Source organism: Bos javanicus, chromosome 5 (assembly GCF_032452875.1).
Source record: "Bos javanicus breed banteng chromosome 5, ARS-OSU_banteng_1.0, whole genome shotgun sequence".
In the NCBI taxonomy this organism is placed as follows: Eukaryota; Metazoa; Chordata; class Mammalia; order Artiodactyla; family Bovidae; genus Bos; species Bos javanicus.
In genome coordinates this window covers 57,724,841-57,751,284 of record NC_083872.1, presented here as the reverse complement: position 1 = coordinate 57,751,284, position 26,444 = coordinate 57,724,841, and the positions used below count along the sequence as shown (strand labels likewise).

Genomic DNA, 26,444 nt, shown 5'->3' with positions numbered 1-26,444 from the left:
TTTGCTATGCAAAAGCTTATAAGTTTGATTAGGTACCATTTTTTTATTTTTGGCTTTATTTCTATTCCCTTGGGAGACTAAGCTAAGAAAACACTGGTAAATTTATGTCAGAGAATGCTTTGCCTATGTTTTCTTCTAGGAGTTTTATAGTGTTATATCTTATGTTTAAGTCTTTAAGCCATTAAGAATTTATTTTGACACAACAGGTTTTTAAAATTTTATTCACTAGATTATTGGTTTATTATAAAAGGATACAACTCAGGGAACAGTCTAATGGAAGAGATGTAAAGGGCAAAGTATGTGGGAGTTTCCATCCCCTTTTCAGGTACCATTGTCCCTGCATCTCCACATGTTCCCCAACTAAGAAGCTCCCTCAACAGATTAAAAAAAAAAAAAAAAAACAATATTGGACTTCCCTGGCGGTCCAGTGCTGAAGACTCTGTGCTTCCACTGCAGGGGGTGATAATTCCATCCCTGGTTGGGGTAAAGTCCCACGTGCCATGTGGCCAGAAACGAAATAAAACAGTACAATAGTATTAACCGTACACTAATGAATTTATAAGCCTAGACGAAATGTATAAATTTCTGGGAAAATACAAATAGCAAAATGGACTTCCCTGGCCATCCAGTGGTTAGGACTCCATGCTTTCACTGCGGAGGGCCCAAAGGGGCCATAAACAAATGAAGTTTAAAGATAAATAAATACATAAAATGTTAATCAAAGACTTTCACTGGGACTTCCTCTGTGGTGCCTGGGCTAAGACTTGGTGCTCCCAATACAGGGTCCCCAGGTTCGATCCCTGGTTCAGGGAACTAGATCCCACATGTCGCTACTAAGAGTTTGCAAGCCACAACAAATATCTTGCCTGGTGTACAAAGATCGAGGATCCTGCCTTGCGGCAACTGCTGCTGCTACTACTGCTAAGTCGCTTCAGTCGTGTCCGACTCTGTGCGACCCCGTAGACGGCAGCCCACCAGGCTCCCCTGTCCCTGGGATTCTCCAGGTAAGAACACTGGAGTGGGTTGCCATTTCCTTCTCCAATGCATAAAAGTGAAAAAGTGAAAGTGAAGTCGCTCAGTCGTGTCCGACTGTTAGCGACCCCATGGACTGCAGCCCATCAGGCTCCTCCGCCCATGGGATTTTCCAGGCAGGAGTACTGGAGTGGGGTGCCATTGCCTTCTCCCTTGTGGCAACTAAGACCCATCAAAGCCAGATAAAGAAATATTTTTTGAAAATTTTTAAAGGACTTTCCTACCCAAACTTTTGACCCAGATGATTTTACAGATATGTTCTACTGACCTTCAAAAACAGTTTCTTGCTACTTTTATGCAAGCTTTTCAGAAACTAGAAAAAGAATTGTGCAGGTTTTTTTTTTTTTTTGGTTGTACTGGGTCTTCGAAGCCTGGGCTTTAGTTGTGCCATGTGAGCTTAGCTGCCCCACATCCGATGGGCTCTTAGTTCCCCAATCAGGGATTGAACTCATGTTCTTTGTATTGGAAAGTGGATTCTTAACCACTGGACCCCCAGGGAAGCTCCCAGAAATCTTTTTAATGTTCTTATTAGTTGTAATTGTGTATGTGGGGTTTTATTTGTTTCTTTCTGCATTAATTACTCTTGCCAAGGCTTTACGTTAAGTGAAACGTACTTGGCATATAGCTTTTACCTCTACTAAGTATTTATTTGACAAGGTCCAGTTCAAAGGATTCTATATGTAAAATACCTCCTCTGAAGTTTTCTCTCCTAAAAAATAACTTTTAAAAAATGCCCATTTTGGACTTTTCTGGTGGTCCCGTGGTTAAGAATCCACCTTGCAATGTAGGGGACACAGGCTAGATCCCTGGTTGGGGAACTAAGATTCAGGGCAGGACAGCTAAGCCTGAGTGCCTCCAGCCCTAGCATGCTGCAACTAAGACAGGAGGAAGCCAAATTGAAAAAATAAAAAATTATCCAGTAGAGAGAAATATTGATAATACAGGGGAAAGACAAGAAGACTGAGGTATAGAACAAGAGGGCGGGGTGAGGGACAGGAATGGGAGGCCGACAGCTGGCTTGTGCTGTGTGCTTAGTTGCTCAGTCGTATCCGACTCTTTGTGACCCCATGGACTGTAGCCCACCAGGCTCCTCTGCCCATGGAATTCTCCAGGCAAGAATACTGGAGTGGGTAGCTATTCCCTTCTCCAGGGGATCTTCCCGCCACAGGGATCCACAGGGATCCACAGGATCCACAGGGTCTCCTGCATTGCAGGTGAATTCTTCACCGTCTGAGCCACCATAGAAGCCGGACAGCTGGCTTAACTAGCAACAAAGACAATTCACTTTAATATGATGGAAGTCAGAGTACCTAAGCGAGGATGAAGGTAAATTGGCCAGATTGCTGGTAGATAAGGATGCTTTCCTTTTTTTTTCCTTTTAAAATTTATTTACTTTTGTCTGTGCTGGGTCTTGTTGCTTCATGCAGGCTGTCTCTAATTGTGGTGAGCGTGGGCTACTCTAGTTGTAGTGCACTGGTTTCTCATTGCAGTGGCTTCTTTTTTTGAGCACAGGTTTTAGAGCATGAAAGCTCACAGCAGTTGTGGTGCAAGGGTTCAGTTGCCTCGAGTCATGTGGAATCTTCCCGGACCAGGGATCAAACCTGTGTTCCCTGCATTGGCAAGCAGATTCTTAACCACTGGATCACCAGGAAGTCCTTTATTATTATTACTATTTTTTTAAAATATTGTGGCATGTGGGATCTTAGTTCCCTGACCAGGGAATTGAACCTGTGTCCCCTGTATTGGAAGGTGGATTCTTCCCTGGACCACCGGGGAAGCCCTAAGGATTTCTTTGGATTACTTTCACAGTAAAATAAGAACCAAAGTTATCAGCTAAGAGTAAGGAAAAATAAAGGGATGCAGGATAACTGCTAACTGCAGAGAGTGTTGGTAAATAAAGTCTCCATTGGTTCATTTACTGGGTCAGCACAGCACCCAACAGAGATGGCCCCTTACTTGTCAGATATTTCCAGTGCTTACATCCCTGATATTTAGCATAACGTATTGAAGAGTGAATACCAGCAAGCACACCTGGATATATCTGGTTGCAGAGGGAAGGATTAGGGTTGCTGATAATAATAAGATACATACAGCTACATAAGATACATAAGATACATAAGATATATGAATACATAATACATAAGATATAATAATAAGATAAATACAGCTAGCATTCAGTAATGAAGATCTCCCTGCCTTTTCTTAGTAAATACAGACAACAACCTTTAATAAATATGACTGCTCTACAAACAAAGAAACTAGGGAGGGGTTCCTGCTTCGAAATGAGAGCCTTGAACACTAGGTCAAAATGCATGAGTGATCAAATGAAAGGCCCCGTAAGTGGTAATAGCTCGATTATCTGATAGGATTTTAATTCTGAGCAGATGAAGCTCCAGTCTAGAGCTTGTAACCCAAGAAGTCCTATGCAAAGACCTGATCCCCTCCTTCTGATCACCTGATCATCTCAGCACTGTCACCAGGTGGATGATCTTGGAGTAGTCCCACATTTCCAGTTCTGTAAAACTGAGAGTGATGTCACCTAATTCACATAATTTTTATATTAAGTGAAACATTCTCTAAGTTTGAGAAAGTACTTGCAAACGATCTTGTATACTAATGTATATGTTAATGTTGCTATTACTATCATGACTGTTAAGTAAGTGGTCAGGACAAGGTCAACACTCAGGGGGCAAAGGTAGCCTCCAATCACAGAACGGGCCCTCCAGGGTGCAAAGCAAGTTTAAAGAATTTTAGCCAGTACTCTTGGCTCAGAGTGAGAGGTGGAATTTTTCTTATTCAAAGCTCAACTGTTCTTGAAGTCTTCAGGCTTGAAACTCTGGGGAAAATAATTAGGCTCTCAGGGCAAGATCCGGAATGCCACACCGTGTGAGGTCACTGCCGCCGGCTGGGCACCAGGAAGTGCCCATCCGATCCATTTGGTGTAGGCCTGGGTTTGGGGCATCCCCTCGTGGTGGTCAGTAGCGCCTCTGGCTAGGATCCGGGAGCTGGTGCCCTGGGTTCATGCCTTTCGGGGACGCAGTCTCTAGGGCCCTCTCCGCGTCCCCCTCCTCCTCCTTTCCAGGAAGACCCCAGGCCCCGAAGGCCTGGGAAAGTGAACGCCTGTGGTGGGAACGGCGGCCGCCCCGACGGCGCGGTCCAACTCCAGTGTGCAAGGGGAGGCAGCTGTTCTCCCAGGCGGCCGTGGGGGGCAGCAGAGGGGACTGCGACAGGTGCGGGAGCCCCTCCCGGGGTGGAAGTGAAAAGGCGGGCTTCGGGGTCTGTTCCCAGGCTGGAAGCCACCCCCGCCCCCCTACCAAATCCCCGGGAGAGGCCGGGCCGGCGCCGGGTCTGGAGGAGGAAGCGGCCGGAGACAGTGCAATTTCACGCGGCCTCTGGAGCTCGGGTTCCTCGGCAGGGCGGATGAGTTATGGGGTTTGGAGGGGGTTTCCGGGGAAACTGAGGTGGCCTGAGCGGGCGACAAAAACACCCTCCCCCTCAAAAACACACACACACACAGGCAAACACATTGAGACAGAAACTCCCCCAAGTGACCCAACCGGCTAGGGGAGTTGAGTGATTTGGTTAGTGGGCGAGGCCAACTCGCAGGGGGTCGGGCTTTGGAGCGTTCGCTCCCCACCCCCATTACCTTTCTCCTCTGGAAGTATTTGGGGGCGTTCGGAATCTTGGACTCCGGGAGAATAATTAGGGCGAGAGCAGTTTAGGATCTGCGCGGCCAAACTGCCGGGCACCGGGCGTGGGGCGCGCTAGCTCGGGGCGGGCCGCCGAAGCTCCGGCAATCTCTACTCCAGCCTCGCGCGGAGGGGGCGCGGCCGAGACTCACCCCCTCCCCCTGCGCTCGGTCCTGCGCTCCCTCGCAGACTCCACTCCTCCCCTGCCATCCCGCCCCGGACTCCGGCTCCGGTTGCACTTCGCAGCCTCCTCTGCCGCCGCTACCGGGTCGCTGGCGGCTCAGGTGGCTTCGCTTCGATGTCCTAGTCCAGGGCCCTTCCCGGCCGGCTTGGGCTGGGCTCCCCTCACCCTACGCTGGAGTCATGAGGGTGAACCGGGCTCTGCAGGTGCTGGGTTTCCTCCTCAGCCTGGCCCGGGGCTCCGAGGTGGGCAACTCGCAGGCAGGTAAGCGGCGCGGGAGCACTGGCGGGCTCCGAACCCGGGATTCCGAGCCGGATTCGTGGGGTGCCGGAGGCCAGTGGCAGGAGCTTGGGCTGCGCGAAGCTGGGGTGCGAAGCCCCCGCCGGCTGGGACCCCCTGGGCTCGGGACCGTCAGGATGGGGTTCTCGGCGTGGTCCGGGCGGGGACGCGATTCTGGGACCTGCCCCCCGGCCACCGCCTCCTGGGCGCATCGCAGACCCTCAGATTTGTCTCTCCGGCGGATGCTGAAACCATTCACACTTCTGAGGGACCCTGCAGGGATGGGAACTAGGACCTCCATTCTGTAAACGTGAGGGGGTGATTGGAGGTGGAGATCTTGGAGGAAGAGGGACACGGAGGTGAGGGTCTCGGTTTGCTCTAGACGTCCTTGGCCCCTGGGGCTCAGCGCGCTCCAGTTTCGTTGTTTTGCCGACAGGGCGGAGCTGTGGAAGGGGGGGAGGTTGTTGTTCTCTAGTGTTGGAAAACAAGAGTGGCACCTCCTCTTCCGTGAGTGGGCCTGCCCTGGGGAGAGTGGAGAATAACCTGGGGGCTAAGTCCAGGCGACAGCAGGGGGAGAGGCCACGCAGAGGCTGACTGCCCTCGTTCTCTCAAAATAATAAAGTTGGCTGGTCCCCAACTTGACCAAACTTTTTTTGTTAAGCCCCAGATCATTTAACCAATATTTACTGAGCATCTACTATGTACAGAGCCCTGGACCACGAGCTGTAGGGTGAAGAATTTCCAGCCGCTATATTTCTGCCTTTTCTCTCCCCAACTTGAGGGCTGACAGGGCACCTGTCCTGTCTTCTGAGCCCCCTATCCTGGGGAGGGTCCTTCTCAGACCCAGCTTCACCCCCACTCCCATTCTGTTTATTGTCTGGCTGTCTCCGGTCCTCTAGACAAGAGTCAGATCACCCCTCTGTTCCTTCTCCCACTCCCATGCCAGCTAAGCCCCCCTCTTTGGGGTGTCTCCGGGGCGGTGGACACCTGAGGGGTGCTGGACACCTGAGGGGTGCTGGGGATGCTGGCACTGGAGGAGTTCTGTTGATTTCCTCCCCTCCCCCCCAGATCTCAGCTTGAGGTTTGGCACTGTCAGGGCCCCTTCCCCAGGGTGGGAGTGGGAGAAACACCTGTGCTTCCCTCACAGTTGCTGGGCCTAAATTTAGACCCTGGGATCTTGGGATGTGAACACTCCCAGCTGGTAGAGGGCGGGGGTCTGGGGATTGGAGTGGGAGAGATGGAGTAAAGTGACTGTCTCACTGTTCCGCTCAGACCCCTGGAATCTTCAGCCGGGAACCCAGGAGTCCCGGATCCTGGCCGCCTTCCCTGAGGGAGACAGGAGGCAGGCATGGTTGGGTCTCTTTACCCTTTATCTGGCTCCTGCAGCCTCTGGGCATCCGGCCCCGTCTCAGTCCTTCTATAGCCCCTTTGTCCTGGTGGTGATGGGGGCGGGGGACTTGGGGGAGAAGGCCTCTAGTTGAGGAGGGGCTGAAGATTCTTGTTGCGACCCACCCCAGTGCTCTCTACCAAAGAGGAGCCTGTGACACTGGCCCTCCCGGTGCCCCTGGTCGCTGGTTATAGCAGGGACTTTTGAATTCCCCTCCCCCTCCCCGCCTCCCCTAGATGCCTGGTTCCTCAGAGGTGTTGTTCATAGTTTCCCGCCCAGCCCTTTGCTCTTGTTTGTGTAATATGGACTTTACCCTCAGGGTGGCAGGGAACTGGGACCTCTAACACTGTAGTCTCCCCAGCTCGACACAAAGTCTGCACAAACACATGCGGGCAGGTGGGAAGGATGGGGCCACCTGCAATACTTCCTAACAAGGAAACCCGAGGACGGAACCTGTGGAGACTTCTGGGCCAGTAGGGGAGCTGTGTACGTGTTTGTCTGCGTGTGAGTGTGTACACACACACACCCCGCTTCCCTGTGCAGAAATCTTGGCTCCTCCTTTATCTGGGGAGAAAGGTTGGCGCCTTGACTTGGAACAGGGGGTGTCCTGCCAAGAAGGGAGTTGGGGTGGGGCTGTTGCAGAAACGACCAGCTTCCTAGTGGTTTTCTTTTCAACCCAAGGACCCTAGGGTTCCCAGGCACCTCTGGGAGCTCGTGTCTGTTTACTTCTCTGCTGGGTCTAGCTCACCCTTTTCCCTTCGTGGGGAATGATAGGGAATGGGAGCCCCTCAAAGGTCGAGTGGTCAGACTAGGGGTGCATCTAGGAGAGGTTGGGGCCTCACCATCTCCCTTCCTCCATTCCCACTCCTGCCTCCCACTAGCTGCCACCGCCTCAGGGAAGGGTGGCTGGAACAGGTGGTATCTACCCGTTCCCCCGCAGCCTTTCACCGAGCCAGAGGAGAGACAGGGTAGGGCTTCAGGGTCCAAGATTGCCCATAAGCCCCCATGTCCTCCTCCGCACTTACAAAGTAAAGCGCACCTCCAAGACTGACAGCGAGTGAGGATTGAGTGAGTGAGCGATGTTGGAAGACTTCTTAATGGATCTCCTCTGACAATGAAATTGGGTAGAAGGCTGAGACTAGGGGCAGTCGATTGCTGTTTCCATCCAACTTCTCTGTATTTGCTGAAAAATACTCTAGGGCTGGAAAGTGTGATGTGGAGAGAGCTGGCATGTGTGGGGATGAGGAAAGGAGTGAGAGGGAAGCCAGAGTTTAGGGAGGGGGTGCGGGGTAGGCAACCAGCTCCCTGTCTTCCAGCTTGAAAGACAAAGCTTACATTGACCCCCCACTACCACCATCACCACCACCGCCAGAGGCCCCCAGCTAGTGAGGTCACTGGTCTGAACCCAAGGCTTGAGGGTGGAAGGGGGTTGCTGCTGAGGACAGGGTGTCTGGGGACAGGGTGGAGCAGCCCCCTCCTCCAAGATAGAATTGCCTCATTGTGGGCCGGACTGTGGCCCCAGGCACTGCCCCCACCCTCTGCCCCCATCCCACCCTCCCTAGACACAATAGGGGCTGTGTGCTGCCCCAAAGAGATATTTATTCCAGGACCTAGAGAGGCAGGATGGGGGTAGAGAAGTGCCCAGTTGGAGTGGGGGCGGGGAAGAGGAGGGTAACCAAGTTGTGGTCCATTTCTAACTTCTTCTTAGGGAGAGGAAAACAACCCCACATCCTCCTTGATTAACTCCTTAGAGCCCAAAGTAGTACCCAAAAGAGGCCCAGAGGAGGCCCAGGTGGGAGAAGGAAATCTTTTCACCTTCCTATTCAGGGGGATAGTGAAGGGATTTTGGGAAAAGAGGAAGTTAAAGCTCTCAGTCCAGCCTTGGTATCTGCCTCTAGGGTTGAGGGTTGGGGGCAGCTGCCTTCTGGTCATGTTGAGTGTTACTAGAGGAGGGCGACCAAGGGGGTGGTCTTGGGGGGACGGGGCTGAAAACTTATGTCCAGCCCCCTGCCACTCTCCCCTCCACTTGGAACAGTGTGCCCTGGGACTCTGAATGGGCTGAGTGTGACTGGCGATGCTGAGAACCAATACCAGACACTGCACAAGCTCTATGAGAAGTGTGAGGTGGTGATGGGGAACCTGGAGATTGTGCTCACAGGACACAACGCTGACCTCTCCTTTCTGCAGGTTAGAGCGCTGACCTTCTCCCTCAACTTCTTTCCCCTTGCCCTCCTTATTGAAGCCTGTTTCCTGTCCTCCGGGCTACCCTGTGCTGGAGCTGGAGTTTAGCATTCCTAAAACTCAGTGGTTTCTAAGATCCAAGCCTGTGTGTTTATGGGGCAGTGATTGGAATCTAGGGCCTGTGGACTGGTGGCTGTAGCTGGGGATACACAAGGGCTGGCCACGAGAAGGGACAGGGGTGGGGTAGATTCTACACCAGGGACTGAGGGGCACCTGGGGAGGTGAGGCAGGGATAAGCAAAGACTGTCCTGGCATGAGGAGCCCTTGGAAGGAAAGGCTTGGAGCCTAGAATTTCTCAGCCATTTCCACAGCCCATCTTCACTTGTAGAAGTCATGTGGCACCTGCTATTCCTTACTCCAAAACAGGACTTGGAAAGAATTAGAGGAGTTAGGGAGGGAAAGGGGACTGAGACTTCTTGCCCCATTTCTTGTCCCTCTCACCGACGCAATCTGCTCCGTCACAGTGGATCCGAGAAGTGACCGGCTATGTCCTTGTGGCCATGAACGAGTTCTCTACACTGCCACTGCCCAACCTCCGAGTGGTGCGGGGGACCCAGGTCTACGATGGGAAGTTTGCCATCTTTGTCATGTTGAACTACAACACCAACTCTAGCCACGCTCTGCGCCAGCTCCGCCTTACTCAGCTCACTGGTCAGTTCCTGGTGATTCCTTCCAGGCCTGCCCTCAGCCCACCCGCTGACAGGTGCCTCCTTGACCAAGGCCCCAGACTGCTCCCTCTAAGGGCCCGTTCACGGCACCCACCAGCTTGACCACTAAGATGTAAAGGTCCACTCCTCCTTGAACAATAGAGAGATACCCCTAACAGGGAGCTGGGGCATCTTGCTCCGGGGGAGGGCCCTCATGTCTTGGTGAGGCTGAAGGTGGAGCCAGGGCTAGTACCCGTTCCTCTAACTTCAGTACAGTGTACCTTAATGTCCCTTCTTCTCTGGGAATGGGAATCCCTCCCCCACCCCCAAAGGCCAGCCCCCCAAGCCAGAGGGCTACAGGCTGGGTACTAAAATTCTCCCTGTCCCAGTCAGCTGAAAAACAGGCAGGTAGGGCACGCGGGGGTGTGGGTGTGGGCTTGAGTCAGGGATCTTCTCTCCTTCTTTCCCTTCCCCTCCCCCACTGGCTCAACCGGATCTGGACAGGTGTCTGAGGAGGCAGGACTTTCTTTCAGCCTGGCTCCTCCTCTTGTAAGGCGTCTGCAGTTTGGACTTAATTGGATGTACCTGTCTGCCCCATATCTCCTGCTTCTGACTGGGGTGGCCTCTCAGACTGGTGGGGAGGGAGGGAAGAGGGGGGACTCCCCTGACTAGCTCCTGACCCTCCTACTGGTCTTCCCTACCTCAGAGATTCTGTCAGGGGGTGTTTACATTGAGAAGAACGAGAAACTTTGTCACATGGACACAATCGACTGGAGGGACATCGTGCGGGACCGAGATGCTGAGATAGTAGTGAAGAACAATGGCAAGACCTGTGAGTGGCTATGATCAAGACTGCCTCTCACCCAACCAGAGTGACTCCCTTCTGTTCCTCAGTATGTCCCTAATCTGAACCCAGTCTCCCTTGAACAAACCTCAGGCTCTAACCCAAGGAGCTTGCCAGGTGGAAGCAGGTCGGTCGCCTAGAACCGGAACTGCAGACGCAGGGTGCCAGGGAAAGGGGCAGAAGAGCTCTGTGCTGAGTGAGAAGCCAGGTCTCGACTCCAGATCCATTTCTCTTTCCACTCCAGCATCCTCCCTTCTTGGAGCCCACCTACCCGCAACTGCAGGCTGCCACTCCCTGTCCACTCACTTGCACATATTCCTACTGAGTTCAGTTTGCCAAGAAGAACCAAATTCCTGGCTTGAGACTGGGCTGAGCCGGGCATGTGCCCCAGGCCCTCCCCTTGGCCGCCCTGTGGGTGGTGTGGAGGCGCGGCTCCACCCCTTGCTGACAGGTTCACTTGAGCCCAGCCCTGCTCTGCGAGGGCAAGGAGGGACACCGCCCTGGCTCCTCACTTCCCGGGACTGGGTGCCTGTGTGCTGACATCATACCCTGTTGATTTGAGCAAGCCTTTTTGACGGCCTTTTTCTCTCCCAAACAGGTCCCCCCTGTCATGAGGCCTGCAAGGGGCGATGCTGGGGTCCTGGACCGGAAGACTGTCAGACATGTGGGTCTACTTCATTTACTTCATCTACTCCATGTACACTTTCTTATCCTTTTCCACCCCAACTGTGTCAGGGGGGTGGGGATGAGCCTAGAGGGCAAGAGGGTGAGGGAGAGCCTCAGAACACAGTCCCAGAAACCCTGACAGCTGTGCTTTCTCTCCTTCTACAGTAACCAAGACTATCTGTGCCCCACAGTGTAATGGTCACTGCTTTGGGCCCAACCCCAACCAGTGCTGCCATGACGAGTGTGCAGGGGGCTGCTCAGGCCCTCAGAACACAGACTGCTTTGTACGTACTGTTGCCACCACCTGACTGTTCTGAAATGGGATGTGGGCTTTGGGGAGGAAGTTAGGGTACATATGTAACATGAGTCTTATAAGCCTTCTGTGTTCCTAGGCCTGCCGACTCTTCAATGACAGTGGGGCCTGTGTACGCCAGTGTCCACAGCCTCTAGTCTACAACAAGCTAACCTTCCAGTTGGAACCCAATCCCCATACCAAGTATCAGTATGGAGGAGTGTGTGTAGCCAGCTGTCCCCGTAAGTGTCTGAAGGGAAGGAACAATGGTAGTAGAACCAGGATTTTAGTCTTTTAGCCATTTTTTACAAAAATTTATTTATTTATGAATGGTAGCGCTGGATCTTCATTGCTTTGCGTGGGCTTTCTCTATTCGCAGTGAACCGGGGGCTTCTCTTAGTTTCAGTGTGTGGGCTTCTCATAGTGGTGACTTCTCTTGTTGAGAAGCACGGGCTCTAGGCATATAGGCTTCAGTAGCTGCGGCTTGTGGGCTCTAGAGCTCAGGCTCAGTAGTTGTGGCACATAGACTTAGTTGCTTCACTGCATGTGGGATCTTCCTAGGGATTGAACCTGTGTCTCCTGGATTGGCAGGCAGGTTCCCTTCCACTGTGCCACAAGGGAACTCCTATCCATTTTATTTTTTTAATATTGTTTTTGCCGCACTGCACAGCATGTGGGATCTTAATTCCCCAAACAGGGATTGAACCCATGCCCCTTACACTGGAAGCATGGAGTCTTAACCATTGGACCACAAAGGAAGTCCCTGACAGGATTTTATTTATTTTATCTTATTTTATTTGTGTGTGTGTGTGACCAGCAACCTGCTGTTTTTAAAATATAACATTTATTGCATAGATGGTTTGATACAGAAGAGCTTTTCTTCTCATTTTGACTTTGGAAGTACTATGTGACTGAAAACAAAGAGGAAGTACCAAAACTGAACTTGGGATTCTGTGTTCATGTGGTATAAACCAATTTCATATTTAACATGTAGCAGCAGTTTTTAAGTTTCCTTTAGAAAAATATGAATTCCACACATTTGTTATTTTGTCCTGTTTAATTCCCCATGGGCTGAAATCACTAGGATCAACTTCTTTCTAGAGGAAACAGAGGAACAGAGAATGGAAGGAACAGTGAATCTTTCTGAAACCAGCCTCCGACTGACACATAGCTTCCCCGGAGCTGGTGGAAAAAACAGTCCTTTGGGTTTTTTGTTTTGTTTTCACGGCTGGGTGTTTTATGTAGTGACTGAATCTCAGCATCATGTCCATAAATCACAGAGAAAAACAAAACAGAGAAACTTGCACCTCAAGAAACTTTTAGGAAGATCTATCTATCTATGTATTTATACATATATACACACACATATATATATATTGGGTAAAAACCCTGAGAGAAGGAGAAAGAGAATCAAAGAAAATGTATAGAAACAAATTAGCTGGACATGCAAACTAAGCTATGATTCATCCAGAGTTTAAACAAATCAAATTTCACAGTTTAATATTGGGGGAGGGGACAGAACAACAAACAAATGATACATCTTCCAACTTCACTAATAAAATGTGGCAAGACTTTATCGACTTCAAGGGTATAAATGAAGGCTAAATAAAACGTTAAATCAATGGTGATTATTTTGAGTGGCAGTCCTGGCCATGTTGCCAGGCTGGTTCCTGCTATACATCTTACCCCAGGGGTAAGCACATCCTACCCCTTAAGGTGTGCTTCTTCCCACAATATGAACCAGGGTTTTAGATGAAATTTTTTCCTTTTTTTTTGGCCATGTCCCTGACTAGGGATCGAACTCGAGCCTTCAGCAGTGAAAGCACAGAGTCCTAATCACTGTACTGCCAGGAAATTCCCTAGATGCAATTTTAGGAGGTGAAATGGATCAAGTTGGGAGGTTAATTGAGAGTGTAAAGGGCAATGGGTTGTGATCATCATCACCCTTAACAAATGGCCCCTATGTCCTGTTCCCCATCTATTTCCCCATGACTTCCACCAATTGCTCCTAGTTCCGCTTTTTGGATCCAAAGAGCAAAGGGCCTTTCTAATCCATGCTTAGAATCTGGCACTTGAGGAACCTCCGGTGGTCAACTGGAGCAAATCCATGCAGATGAGGAGGGAGGCGGTTCAGCTGGTAGTTGGCAGTGTTCCTCTCTCATCTCTTTCCTCTTTCCTAGATAACTTTGTGGTGGATCAGACGTCTTGTGTTAGGGCCTGTCCTCCTGACAAGATGGAAGTAGATAAAAATGGACTCAAGATATGTGAACCTTGTGGGGGTCTGTGCCCGAAAGGTGAGTAAAAGAAAGGAGTTGATGACGAGAGACCCTTTCCCCTGACTCAGCCCCGACCCCTCATCCCCACACTGAGCCTCTTCTGTTTGCAGCCTGTGAGGGGACAGGCTCCGGGAGCCGCTTCCAGACTGTGGACTCGAGCAACATTGATGGATTCGTGAACTGCACCAAGATCCTGGGCAACCTGGACTTTCTTATCACTGGCCTCAATGGGTTAGAGATCCTGTTTTCATCCTCTGATCCCCCACCCCAGCAGCCCCCTCACAGTTCATTGCACTGGTTCAAGCCTTCATACAGGGAGCTGATCAGGAGGTTAGATTAGAAAATCTTAGAGGTCACAAAGGACCTGGCAGTGCTTAATCCCCCAGGGCTTGAATCCCCTCAGACACCCCGGAGCAACCCAGCCACCTGCATGGCAAGGGACAGGGACAGAGTGTCCTCCTTCTTAAAGGCTTCTAAATATTCTTAAATTGGATAAAAATCTGTCTCCCCATGACTTCCAGCTGTTTCACCTAGTTCTGCTCCTTGGTATGGAGCCACAAAGAGCAAGGGACATTCCAGTCCATAGGACAGCGTTTACAGTGAGTGTGTGTGTGAGAGAGAGAGAGAAACATTAGACCACCTGTCTTTGGACAATATTATATCTAAAGTTGCAAAAAATGGTATAAAGATTTTCCATATGCTCTTTATTCAGATCCCTCAAGTGTTAATAGTGTACCATAAAAAAAGGAAAGGAAAGGAAAGTGAAGTCACTTAGTCGTGTCCGACTCTTTGCGACCCCATGGACTGTAGCATACCAGGCTTCTCTGCCCATGGCATTTTCCAGGCAAGGGTACTGGAGTGGGGTGCCATTTCCTTCTCTAAACAGTGTACCATATGCTTTATCATTTCTCTCTCTACACATCACATGCGCACACACACACACTCATTATATATGCTCTTGTTTTTCTGAACCACTTGAAGGTAAATTTCCAGACATGGTGTCCTCTCACCCCAGTGACATTTAAGGGTGTATTCCTTGAAAACAAGAACATTGTCTAACTTAACCACAGTACGTTTGTTTAAATCAAGAAACTAGCACTGATACAAAATGTTATCTAATCTACAGATGTCAGTCAGATTTCTCTTAATTGTCTTACTAAAGTCCCAGATCATACGTGTACATCCATTGTCTCTTCAGTCTCCTTTAATCTGTAACAGTTCATGCCCTTGACATTGTTGATGAGTACAGGTCAGGTGATTGGTAGAATGTTCTTCAGTTTGGGTTTGTCTAATGTTTTCCTCACACTTAGATTCAAGTTAGGCATTTTTTTTTTTACATAATTTTTTTTAATTGAAATATAGATGATATGCAATATTACATTAATTTCAGATGTACAGCCTAGTGATTTGACATTTAAATGCACTATAATGTCACCACAAGTCTAGTAACCACCTGTCCCCATACAAAATCATTACATTATTATTAACCATATTCCTTATGCTGTATATTACCTCCCTGTGACTTATTTTGTAATTGCAAATCTGTACCTCTTTTTAAAATTTGTTTTTACGTGAAGGATAATTGCTTTATAGTATTATGTTGGTTTCTACCAAACATTAGCATGAATCAGCCACAGGTTTACCTATGTCCTCTCCCACTCAAGTTAGGCATTTTTGATAATACTACAGACGTATTCTCCGTGCATCATATCAAGAAGGCACATGATATTGATCTGTCCCATTACTGGTGATGATGCCTCTGGTCATTTGGTTAAGGTGGTGTCTGCCAGCTTTTCTACAGTAAAGTTATTTTCCCTTTTCAATTAAATATCTTTTGGGGAGATACTTGCTTGAAGCAGTTTTTTGTGTTTTAAATATTTATTGGGCTATGCCAAGTCTTAGCTGTGGCATGTGGAATCTAGTTCCCTGATCAGGGATCAAACCCAGGCCCCCTGCAGTGAAAGTGTGGAGTCTTAGCCAGTGGACCACTAGGGAAGTCCCCCGAACCAGTTTTTATGAGAATTGCCAAATGATGATTTTCTAACTCCATTGTTGTTGTGTTGATCACTTGCTAAGTTGTGTCCAACTCTCTGTGACCCCATGGACGGCAGCACACCAGGCCTTCCTGTCCCTCACAAATAAATGCCAATTTGTTGGCATTCTGGTATTAGGCAGAGCCTTTCCTTCCTATTTATTTATGTGTTGGTGTGTTTAATCTGTGTGGATACTTGTTTTAGTCAATGTTTCATAGTCTCTTACAATCATTATTCCAGTTAACCAGTTCAGTTATTCTTGATTCGCTCAAGCTGGCTCTGGTGAAGAATGGTATTTGGAAACTAGGCATGCTTACTGCTACTAGGTTATGCTTCTACTTTGTTGACTGGTTTTCACTGTTCTCCCCAGGGACCCCTGGCACAAGATCCCTGCTCTGGACCCTGAGAAGCTCAATGTCTTTCGGACAGTGCGGGAGATCACAGGTGAGTGGAAGGGGAAGAGGCTACCCTTTCTAAGAGGGCTAGATGAACCACTGGTACAAACTGCAGTGTAACCACTTGAGAAAATCGTGTCCCAAGCAGCAGGGGAAGGACCAGCTGAAGCTGAGAAGGGAAGGGGAGAGACTCCCCACTCATACACCCTTCTCTGTCCCCTCAGGTTACCTGAACATCCAATCCTGGCCTCCTCACATGCACAACTTCAGTGTCTTTTCCAACCTGACGACCATTGGGGGCCGAAGCCTCTACAAGTGAGTATGAGGTGTGGAGGCAAAGAATTGTTTCTTAGGCATCTTGAGTGAAATATAAGGCCTGGTCTCACACCTGCTTCCCAGGTGGCGCTAGTGGTAAAGAACTTGCCTGCAGGAGACAGAGATGTCATGTGGGTTTGATCCCTGGGTTGGGAAGATCCCCTGGGAGGGCATGGCAAACCACTCCAGCTTTCTTGCCTGGAGAATCCCATGGACAGAGGAGCCTGGTGGGCTGTATAGTCCATGGGGTCACAAAGAGTTGGACATGACTGAGCGACTTATACAGTGGGAGTTTGATGGGGGCAAAGACTACAGGAGGGGAAGTCCCTCTCAGTGACTAGTTCAGAGCAAATTTGTTGAAGGAAAATGAATCCAAAGCATGGTCAGTTTTTCCTCTGTGGTCTCCCCTCTCATCTGGTCTCCTTGCTCTCAGCCGGGGCTTCTCACTGTTGATCATGAAGAACTTGAATGTAACATCTCTGGGCTTCCGATCCCTGAAAGAAATTAGTGCTGGGCGTATCTACATCAGTGCCAACAGGCAGCTCTGCTACCACCATTCCCTGAACTGGACCAGGCTGCTTCGGGGGCCTTCAGAAGAGAGGCTGGACATCAAGCATAATCGGCCCCGCAGAGACTGCGGTGAGAGAAAGGGCCCAGGACAGATGGGTGGGGGTCAGGTGCGAGGGGGGTGTAAGGACTGCTCTGCCCTTCAAGTGGGAGAACAAATGAGGGATGGAGCCAAGGAAAGGGGGACATTAGGCTGGAAACAGTAATGAACAAAAGTGTTCTTGCCTGGAGAATCCCAGGGACAGGGGAGCCTGGTCTATGGGGTTACTGTCTATGGGGTTGCACAGAGTTGGACATGACTGAAACGACTTAGCAGCAGCAGCAGTAATGAGCAAAAGTAAGGAAAAGGCTTGTTAGGAGACCTCAGGCTCCTCCTAACTCAGCCCTTCCTTTCCAGTGGCAGAGGGCAAAGTGTGTGATCCACTGTGCTCTGGAGGATGCTGGGGCCCAGGCCCTGGCCAGTGCCTATCTTGCCGGAACTACAGCCGAGGAGGTGTCTGTGTCACCCACTGCAACTTCTTGAACGGGTACAGTGAGGGGAGAGAGTCAAGAAGGGGTAGGGGGATTGGGCCCTGGGAGGAAGATGTTCAGGTGGCACCTGAAAGCCTTTAGATAACTTTCTGCATGTGCCTTGGTGGGAATTAGGTAGGAGGCCCTGTGGTTGGGGGATCAGGGCAGGTCAGGCCTTGGAAGTGACTCCCCTCTCTTTACCTCCTGCCCCACCCCACCCCAGGGAGCCTCGTGAGTTTGCCCATGAAGCTGAGTGTTTCTCCTGCCACCAGGAATGCCAACCCATGGAGGGCACTGTCACGTGCAATGGCTCGGTACAGTAGTAGCACCAGGATCTCTATGGGAGAGAGGGCAGGGCTGCCCTGGAGGGTCTAGGGAATGCTGTGGCCAAAATTCAAGGCCTTAGAGAGGCACAGGGAGGCCAGATGATGCTAGGGCCTGAGGCCGGAGGAAACCGAATGACTGGGTGAGTTCTTATTGGGAGTATAGAGTTGATCTTGGGATCTCATACTTCCTGACCATCTCTCTTCCACTCAGGGCTCTGATGCTTGTGCCCAGTGTGCCCATTTTCGAGATGGGCCCCACTGTGTGAGCAGCTGCCCCTTTGGAGTCCTCGGTGCCAAGGGCCCCATCTACAAGTACCCAGATGCTCAGAATGAATGTCGGCCCTGTCATGAGAACTGCACCCAGGGGTCAGTGATGGGATGATAAAAGGGTACTGGAGGAGGGGTAGGAGCACAGAACTAGGGGGAAAGTAGAGCCTGAGGAGACCAGAAAGGAACTATGATGTAAGAACCACTCCCAGCTGTGTAGTGAAGGACTAGAGAAAGGGAAACTCAGTAGCTGCTCAAAATAACACCACAATTTGAGACCTGGAATAGCCTCAACTCAGGGGAGTTTCATGCAAGAGAGGGACTCAGGGAGGGTTGCTGAGCCAGAGATGGGGGCCATGTCTTGGGATATGCTTTGGGCTCCGGGACTGGATGCCATGAAGGGGTCTGAAACAATGTTATATGTTGAGGCTGTTGGAATTGAGCCTCCAGTGGGAGTCTCCCAAGCTCCCATTTAAGGAGCTGATTTTCTTCTCCAGGTGTAAGGGACCAGAGCTACAAGACTGTTTAGGCCAACTGCTGCCACTAATCAGGTATGGTGGGCTTAGAGGTATAGGGAGCTGGGGATATTTGGGGAAGGGCAGTTACTTCCTGCAAAGAGTTGAGTCTATTCATTCTGGCCTTCTATATATAGGCTACTATCATGGGACTCAGGGACACAAGAATACAGGTTTCTGGCCTTCCCTTCCTAAAATTAACTTGCAGTAGTCTTGGGGTGGAGATTGAGGTTAGCCCCTTCATTGCTCAAGGATATATGCAAATGTGCATGTTAACTTCTTGCCCAAGATCTATTTTATACATTTAGTACAGGTATAAATGACATTTGTACAGGAAGCGTAGACCAAGGATAATTCTGGACTTCTCTGTCCTACAGCAAAACCCACCTGGCAATGGCCTTAACAGTGGTAGTCGGGTTGGCAGTGACTTTCCTGATCCTGGGCAGCACTTTTCTCTACTGGCGTGGACGCAAGATTCAGAATAAGAGGGCTATGAGGCGCTACCTGGAACGGGGGGAGGTGAGTGTCTATCTTACCCTGGAAACGTGCCCGATACCATCACCCTTGGAGAGCCTCTTCCTTCCCCAGAGCCTTGATCCCTTTCTTCAAGGAGGTAGTATGGTCCACCGGAAAGGACTCTGCCCAGAGAAATGGGAGACTCCTGATTTTGCCACTAATTTGCCATGTGACTTTGAAGAAGTTACCTTCCTTCTCTGCCTGTTTATGCACATATACAGAGGAAACAATAACACTCATTCTTACAAGATGGCTGTAAGGGTAAAAGGGGATGATATATGTGAAAATGCTTTGAAAATCAGAAAATGTATAAAAGTACTCAAGGCATGGCTGAGTTCTTTCTCTGTTCACATGAAACTATCACAACATTGTTGATTGACTATACTCCAATATAAAATAAAAAATTCAAAGTTTGAAAAATTAATCAACGTGATAGTATTACCAACCCTCTCCCCTACCCCCCTATCAAAGTGAAAAATCCAACCCTCTTGATTCCTGATCTCATGAACACAACTTCCTCAGTCCTCAAGGTCTGTTATTCCCCAATAGGCCTGAAATGTTTTCTAAGACTAGAGACATTTCTCCTCCTGTTCCCACCCCTTCAGGCTTCGCTGCTCTTGGCAGGCACCTGGGGCGAGGGCGTTGGAGATGGATATGGGAGTGGGCTTTCCTGAGTACCTCCTTCCCATCTGTTCTGCAGAGCGTAGAGCCTCTGGATCCCAGTGAGAAGGCTAACAAAGTCTTGGCCCGAGTCTTCAAAGAAACAGAGCTGAGGAAGCTTAAAGTGCTGGGCTCCGGCATCTTTGGAACTGTACACAAAGTGAGTGGCCCACAGGAAGTTTGGGGAGGTGGGGAAAGGATCTAGGGCAAAGAGGAGAGAGATTGGGGAAAGATCATTTCATTCCATACCTTTTAATAGTGTTCTAGGTCCAACTTCAAAAACTAGCAAACTCAGAAAAAAAGAGATCAGATTGGAGAGATTGGAGGTTACCAGAAGTAGAGGTGGGGTAGAAAAAGAAAGAAAGTGAAGTCGCTCAGTCGTGTCCGACTCTTTGCTACCCCATGGAGTATATAGCCCACCAGGCTCCTCTGTCCATGAGATTTTCCAGGCAAGAATACTGGAGTTGCCATTTCCTTCATCCAGGGGATCTTCCCAACCCAGGGATCGAACCCAGCTCTTCTGCATTACAGGCAGATGCCTTAACCTCTGGGCTACCAGGGAAGCCCAGGTTCTCCACTGGGGTAGGAGGAGGAACTGGATGAAGGCAGTCAAAATGTATAAACTTAGTTATAAGATAAATATGTACTAAGTGATGTGCGTGCATGCTAAGTTGCTTCAGTTGTGTCCGACTCTTTGCGACCCTGTGGACTGTAGCCTGCCAGGCTCCGCTGTCCATGGCATTTTCCAGGCAAGAATACTGGAGCGGGTTGCCATGCCCTTCTCCAGGGGATCTTCCAGACCCAGGGACTGAAACTGCATATCCTGCAGCTCCTATATTACAGGTGAATTGTTTACCGCTGAGCCACCAGGGAAGCCCACAAAGTGATGTAAAATGTGATAAATGTAATTAACACTGCTGTATGCTATATATGAAAGTAGTTAAGAAAGTAAATCCTCTTAAAAGTTAAGATTTCCCATCATAAGAAAAAAACTTCTATTTCTTTAATTTTGTTTCTCTCTCAGATGATGGATATTCACTAAACTTATTGTGGTAATCTTTTCATGATACATGTAAGTCAAGTCATTATGCTGTACATCTTAAACATATACAGTGGTATATGTCAATTATACCTCAATAAAACTGGAAAAAGAAAAAAAAGGTCAAGGGAAAGGAGTAGCCTGGGGAGAATGACCTTAGGCTGACTCCTGCCCAAAACTTCCCAGGGCGTGTGGATTCCTGAGGGTGAATCAATCAAGATTCCAGTCTGCATTAAAGTCATTGAGGACAAGAGCGGACGGCAAAGTTTTCAAGCTGTGACAGACGTAAGTGAAGGCAGGGTGTTCGGTGTGCCACTAAGAGAGGATAGCTGTTAGATATAATTATGTAGAAACACGGTCTTGTGTTAGCAGGTACTATATTAGCCACAGAGATGTCCCTGAATGTTGGGGGAGCCCTGGTCTGGTTTTATGTGAACCTGTCTGTTCCCAGGATGACCTTTCTTGTTTTGTCTTTCAGCACATGCTGGCCATTGGCAGCCTTGACCATGCCCACATTGTACGGCTGCTGGGACTGTGTCCAGGGTCATCTCTGCAGCTTGTCACTCAGTATTTGCCTCTGGGCTCCCTGCTGGATCACGTGAGACAACACCGTGGGGCGCTGGGGCCGCAGCTGCTGCTCAACTGGGGAGTACAAATTGCCAAAGTGAGTGCGAGGAGCCTGGAGGAGTTTTAAGATGGAACTGCCTATGGGCCTGCAGGGAGGGGCCCAGGGGGTTGGAAGTGTTGAGAGGTACCTAAGGGTTTGAGGTGATTCTGGGGCTCAATTGAGAACCAATTTCTCCACCTTGAGAAAACTTCCTTCCCTACAGGGAATGTACTACCTTGAGGAACATGGCATGGTGCACAGGAACCTGGCTGCCCGAAATGTGCTACTAAAATCACCCAGCCAGGTTCAGGTGGCAGATTTTGGGGTTGCTGACTTGCTGCCCCCTGATGATAAGCAGCTACTGTACAATGAAGCCAAGGTAAGGTGATGGGAAGGCTGGGTAAGGAGTGGGCGTGGACTGAAGCATGGGAATAGGGAGCGAGTGCTCTGTGGTGTCCTTCAGAGGCCATCAGATGCTGCAGGGGCAGTTCAAGGAGAGGAACCTGGAGATGCCAGAAATAAAAGTTTAGAGAACAAAAAAGGAAAGAACAATGGAGAACCTGGGTTTAGAAATGCTAACACAGTGTGTAGAAATCAGCTGGTAATGCTTTTGTCTTTGATCCCTCAGACTCCAATTAAATGGATGGCCCTGGAGAGTATCCATTTTGGGAAATACACACACCAGAGTGACGTCTGGAGCTATGGTCAGTCCATCTGGATGCCCACCATAAGATTAATAGCCCAAATTCCAAAGTTGCCTTTTGAGACCCTTTCTTAGAGTCTCTAAGCCCTTCAGATCCTGGGTCAGATTTCCCTTAATCTGCATGCCCATGTCTACTATTTTGCCATCAACTAGTCATGTCTTCCTATACCAGGAGTGACAGTTTGGGAGCTGATGACTTTTGGGGCAGAGCCCTATGCAGGGCTGCGACTGGCTGAAATACCAGACCTGCTGGAGAAGGGGGAGCGGTTGGCACAGCCCCAGATCTGTACCATTGATGTCTACATGGTCATGGTCAAGTGTGAGTTACCTGCTGATCTCAGCTTTTTTTTTTTTAAACTTCATTATTGCTTCATTGAACTGAAGAAAAAAGAAAAATAAGGGCACAGATAAACAATGCTCAGTGATGAAAAGTGAACACCCAGAACAGCAGTGCATGCCCCAGATGGTCTCTGCCCAATAAACATTAAGCACTTTCTACATTATTGTGAGGCTGTTGGATGTCAGGCTCTCCACACAAAGACAAGGGAACAAAGCACTGGCTATTTTCTAAGTGACTTCCCTCCCTACTCCCTACTCCACTCTCCTCTTATGGCTCTGCTTCCTACATCTTATCCCCAGGTTGGATGATTGATGAGAACATTCGCCCGACCTTTAAAGAACTAGCCAATGAGTTCACCAGGATGGCCCGAGACCCACCACGATATCTGGTCATAAAGGTGAGTAGGGACCTGGAGGTGCCAAAGAGATCTAGAAGGGGGAACTTGGCTGGAGCCAGGATCTATCTTAACAATCACCTGGTCTCATAGAGAGAGAGTGGGCCTGGAATTACCCCTGGGGCAGAGCCCCCACCTCTGACAAACAAGGAACTGGAGGAAGTAGAGCTGGAGCCAGAACTAGACCTGGACCTGGAGTTGGAGGCAGAGGAGGAGAATCTGGCAACCACACTAGGCTCTGCCCTTAGCCTGCCAATTGGAACACTTAATAGACCACGTGGGGTAAGACACTTTCCAGTTTCCTAAGACTTTATAAGCCATCTGCACACCTGCACCCTCATGAACCCCACAATGTCCATATTAATTACTCAAAGGCCTCTGTAGTGAGCAGATTTCTTTCTTAATCTAAACCTTTTCCTCACTTTTTTCATCCTAGAGCCAGAGCCTTGTAAGTCCATCATCTGGATATATGCCTATGAACCAGGGAAATCTTGGGGAGGTTGGCCAGGTAAGGTCTGTTTAGGAGGAGGCCAAGATGCTATATTTAAAATGGATAACCAACAAGTACCTACTGTATAGGGCAGAGAACTCTGCTTCAAGATTCTGTAACAACCTAGTTGAGAAAAGAATTTGAAAAAGAATAGATGAACATATAACTTTGTTGTACACCTGAAACTAACCTAACATTGTTAATCAACTAGGCTCCAATATAAAATAAAACATTTTTTAAAAAAATTAAAAAAGAGGATACCAAGAGGTTGGGTGGCAGTGCCTTAGGATTGGTAGGGAGTAGCAGGGGAGACTTTGGAAATCTCCGGTTTGATCAGGGTTCTACAAAATAGAAGGTGCTGAACAGCCCAATCTCTTTCTAGACAAATTTCTCTTCTTCCCTCGTTTCTGTGTAATTCACCATGTATTATTCTCCTCCTTAGGAGTCTGCAGTTTTTGGAGGCAATGAACGGTACCCCCGTCCAGCCTCTCTGCACCCAATGCCACGGGGACGCCTGGCATCAGAATCATCGGAGGGCCATGTGACAGGCTCCGAGGCCGAGCTCCAGGAGAAGGTGTCTATGTGTAGAAGCCAGAGCCGGAGCCCGCGGCCAAGAGGAGACAGTGCCTACCATTCCCAGCGCCACAGCCTGCTTACTCCTGTCACCCCACAGTCCCCACCAGGGTTAGAGGAAGAGGATGTCAATGGTTATGTCATGCCAGATACACACATCAAAGGTGCCTGATTCTGCAGTGCTTTCCTCAAATCTTTCTCTAATCCTCCTTTTGCAGGCTCCTCTTAATCCTTTGGTCTTCTCTGAGCATATCCTTCCCTATTCATTTTTTCCTAACACCCTTCTACTCCCCACTGCCTATTACCATGAAGTAATACCACATACCTAGCCTTTCTTCTCTACCCCTAGGTACCTCCTCCCGGGAAGGCACCCTTTCTTCAGTGGGTCTCAGTTCTGTTCTGGGTACAGAAGACGACGATGATGAGGAATATGAATACATGAACCGGAGGAGAAGGTGCAGTCCATCTCGTCCTCCTAGGCCAAGTTCCCTCGAGGAGCTGGGTTATGAGTACATGGATGTGGGATCAGACCTCAGTGCCTCCCTGGGCAGCACACAGAGTTGCCCGCTCAACCCTGTGCCCAACATGCCCAATGCCAGCACAACTCCAGATGAGGACTATGAATATATGAATCGGCGACGTGGTGGAGGAGGTCCTGGGGGGGACTATGCAGCCATGGATGCATGCCCAGCCTCTGAGCAAGGGTATGAAGAAATGAGAGCTTTCCAGGGGCCTGTACTCCATGGTCCCCAGGTCCACTATGCCCGCCTCAAAACTTTACGTAGTTTAGAAGCCACTGACTCTGCCTTTGATAACCCTGATTACTGGCATAGCAGGCTTTTCCCCAAAGCTAATGCCCAGAGAATATAACCCCTGCTCACTGAGGTGCTCAGGGAGCATTTGATGGCAGCTAGTGCCTCTGGAGAGTAACTCTCTTCTTGGTCTCTCTCCCTCACAGGTCTCAGCCCCATTTCCTAGTCCTAGACAATTCCATTCAAACTTTGGAGGCCTTAAACACTTAGACACAAATTTCTTGTGGTTATGTAGCCAGCTGTGCACTTTTTCTCTTTCCTGATCCCAGGAAAGGAGATTTTAAAATAGGTTTTCCCTATTTTGTGTGCTTTCCCAATCCCATTCCTCAGCTTCCTCAGGGGAACTCCCTGGAGATATGAAGGATTACTCTTGTCCCTTTTCTTAGACTCTGATTTGTTGACACTAGGCTTTAAAGTATGCCTTTATTTCCCTTTAGACTTTAAAGGAAGAGGAAAGGGGGGAACCCGGCAGGGGAAAGGAAAATTTTGGCTTACGATCCTTAATCCCGCAGAAATAATGAGAAGTGAAATCTTGTGAAGAAAGAGGTTGGGAGTAGATATTAATGATTACTATTAATTGAGCATTTACTATGTGCCAAGCATCCTGCTAAACTTTACCTATATTTATCTCATTTCATCATTTACACCAACTCTGTGACCTAGGTATTATCCTATTTTACAAATAAGGAAACTGAGCCTTAAAGAGGGACTTCCCTGATGGCTCAGTGGGTTAAGAATCCGCCTGCAATTCCGGAGACACAGGAGACACGGGTTCGAACCCTGGGTCGGGTAGATCCCCTGGAGGAGGGAATGGCAACCCACTCCAGTATTCTTGCCTGGAGAATCCCATGGATAGAGGAGCCTTAAAGAGATTAAGTAAATCAAGTAGCAGGTCCATGATTCAAAATCTTCCAATGCATGTGCTCTTACTGTAAGGTATCAAGGAAAACTGATGTAAGCCAGAGCCCTGATAAGGGGCATTGTCTTCTTGTTTTTGCACTGAATCAAGTCTAACTCCAACAACTACTGTAGCCTCCTCCTTCACCCTGACCTCTTATCCTAGAAGTGGAAGGGGGTGGTCAGAAGGAAAAATAACTGGACATCTCTGTGTAAACCGTAGCCTACATGTGCTGTATATGAGCTCCACCCAAGGGACAGATTCACAGGGGTCCCAAGAGCCACTTTCAGGAGCTATTCTCATCTACTTGTGGGAAGCTTCCAGTAGGGATAGAAAGAGGACCCAGCTTCAGACCTCTGTCCCTTTGGATGGGAAACTGGGGTATGTTTTTATCCCTCAAATTTTTTGTTTTTATACGTCTGAATAAAAATGCCAAAGTTTTGCAGCTTTCTGTCTGTCAAATGAAAACCTGTCAAAGTGTATGAGATAGAACACTCTTTTTCCCTGTCCCTCAGCCGTGGATGCTTCTTTCTGTCTCTTGACAATCCTACTGGGCCCCATGTCACTTTCTCCATCCCTACTTTTCCTTATTCCCTTAAGACGAGCATAGAGCACAGTCCTTTTCATTTTAGGGTTTTACTATGAAATCTCTATAGGGCAACCAACTGGGAATAACAAAACAAATAACGCGTTCGGGGAAGTTAGAAAAAGTCCTAAGAGGTAGAATACTGAAATTCATGTTTTAAAACTCATTCTCTTAAAAAAAAAAGTATCTGTGAACACTTCCCCCAGATGGCCATCAAAACTTGTTAGAACAACAGTGCCATCTTCAGTGAGAGTCCGGTCTCTAGATCGGGATAATCCCTCACTAATCTGGCTGCCCAAGCAGCCCCTGCTTCCCGGATTCCCGATCTCTTTCCACACCCGCTCTGCCCCTCCCGGTTCTCCCA

General features: G+C 49.1%; 1 protein-coding gene and 1 long non-coding RNA gene across 2 annotated transcripts; one reads left to right on the top strand and one right to left on the bottom strand.

Moving 5' to 3' along the window:
* Window positions 1-2,417: 2,417 nt before the first annotated feature.
* Window positions 2,418-25,939, top strand: ERBB3 (erb-b2 receptor tyrosine kinase 3). Its single transcript, XM_061416820.1, has 28 exons — window positions 2,418-5,166; window positions 8,604-8,755; window positions 9,274-9,460; window positions 10,163-10,288; window positions 10,899-10,964; window positions 11,132-11,250; window positions 11,359-11,500; window positions 13,439-13,552; window positions 13,645-13,765; window positions 15,938-16,011; window positions 16,187-16,277; window positions 16,711-16,916; window positions 17,242-17,371; window positions 17,578-17,668; window positions 17,892-18,046; window positions 18,445-18,498; window positions 18,840-18,981; window positions 19,679-19,798; window positions 20,864-20,962; window positions 21,156-21,341; window positions 21,508-21,663; window positions 21,913-21,988; window positions 22,160-22,306; window positions 22,627-22,724; window positions 22,815-23,003; window positions 23,158-23,229; window positions 23,654-23,948; window positions 24,134-25,939. Exons 1-28 carry the CDS (start codon window positions 5,085-5,087, stop codon window positions 24,652-24,654), a joined length of 4,011 nt encoding a protein of 1,336 aa, XP_061272804.1. The 5' UTR covers window positions 2,418-5,084; the 3' UTR covers window positions 24,655-25,939.
* Window positions 18,735-23,655, bottom strand: LOC133247721 (uncharacterized). The gene is made up of 2 exons (XR_009736473.1): window positions 23,294-23,655; window positions 18,735-22,365 (listed from the first exon to the last, which is right to left on the bottom strand). It is a non-coding gene; the product is annotated as an uncharacterized LOC133247721 (long non-coding RNA).
* Window positions 25,940-26,444: the final 505 nt, after the last annotated feature.

Coding starts and splice junctions, on each gene's coding strand:
- ERBB3 (XM_061416820.1), top strand. CDS start 5,085: ATGAGGGTGAACCGGGCTCTGCAGGTGCTGGGTTTCCTCCTCAGCCTG. Junction 16,278..16,710: donor GGGGGCCGAAGCCTCTACAA/GTGAGTATGAGG, acceptor CCTTGCTCTCAG/CCGGGGCTTCTCACTGTTGA. Junction 18,982..19,678: donor GCTACCTGGAACGGGGGGAG/GTGAGTGTCTAT, acceptor TCTGTTCTGCAG/AGCGTAGAGCCTCTGGATCC.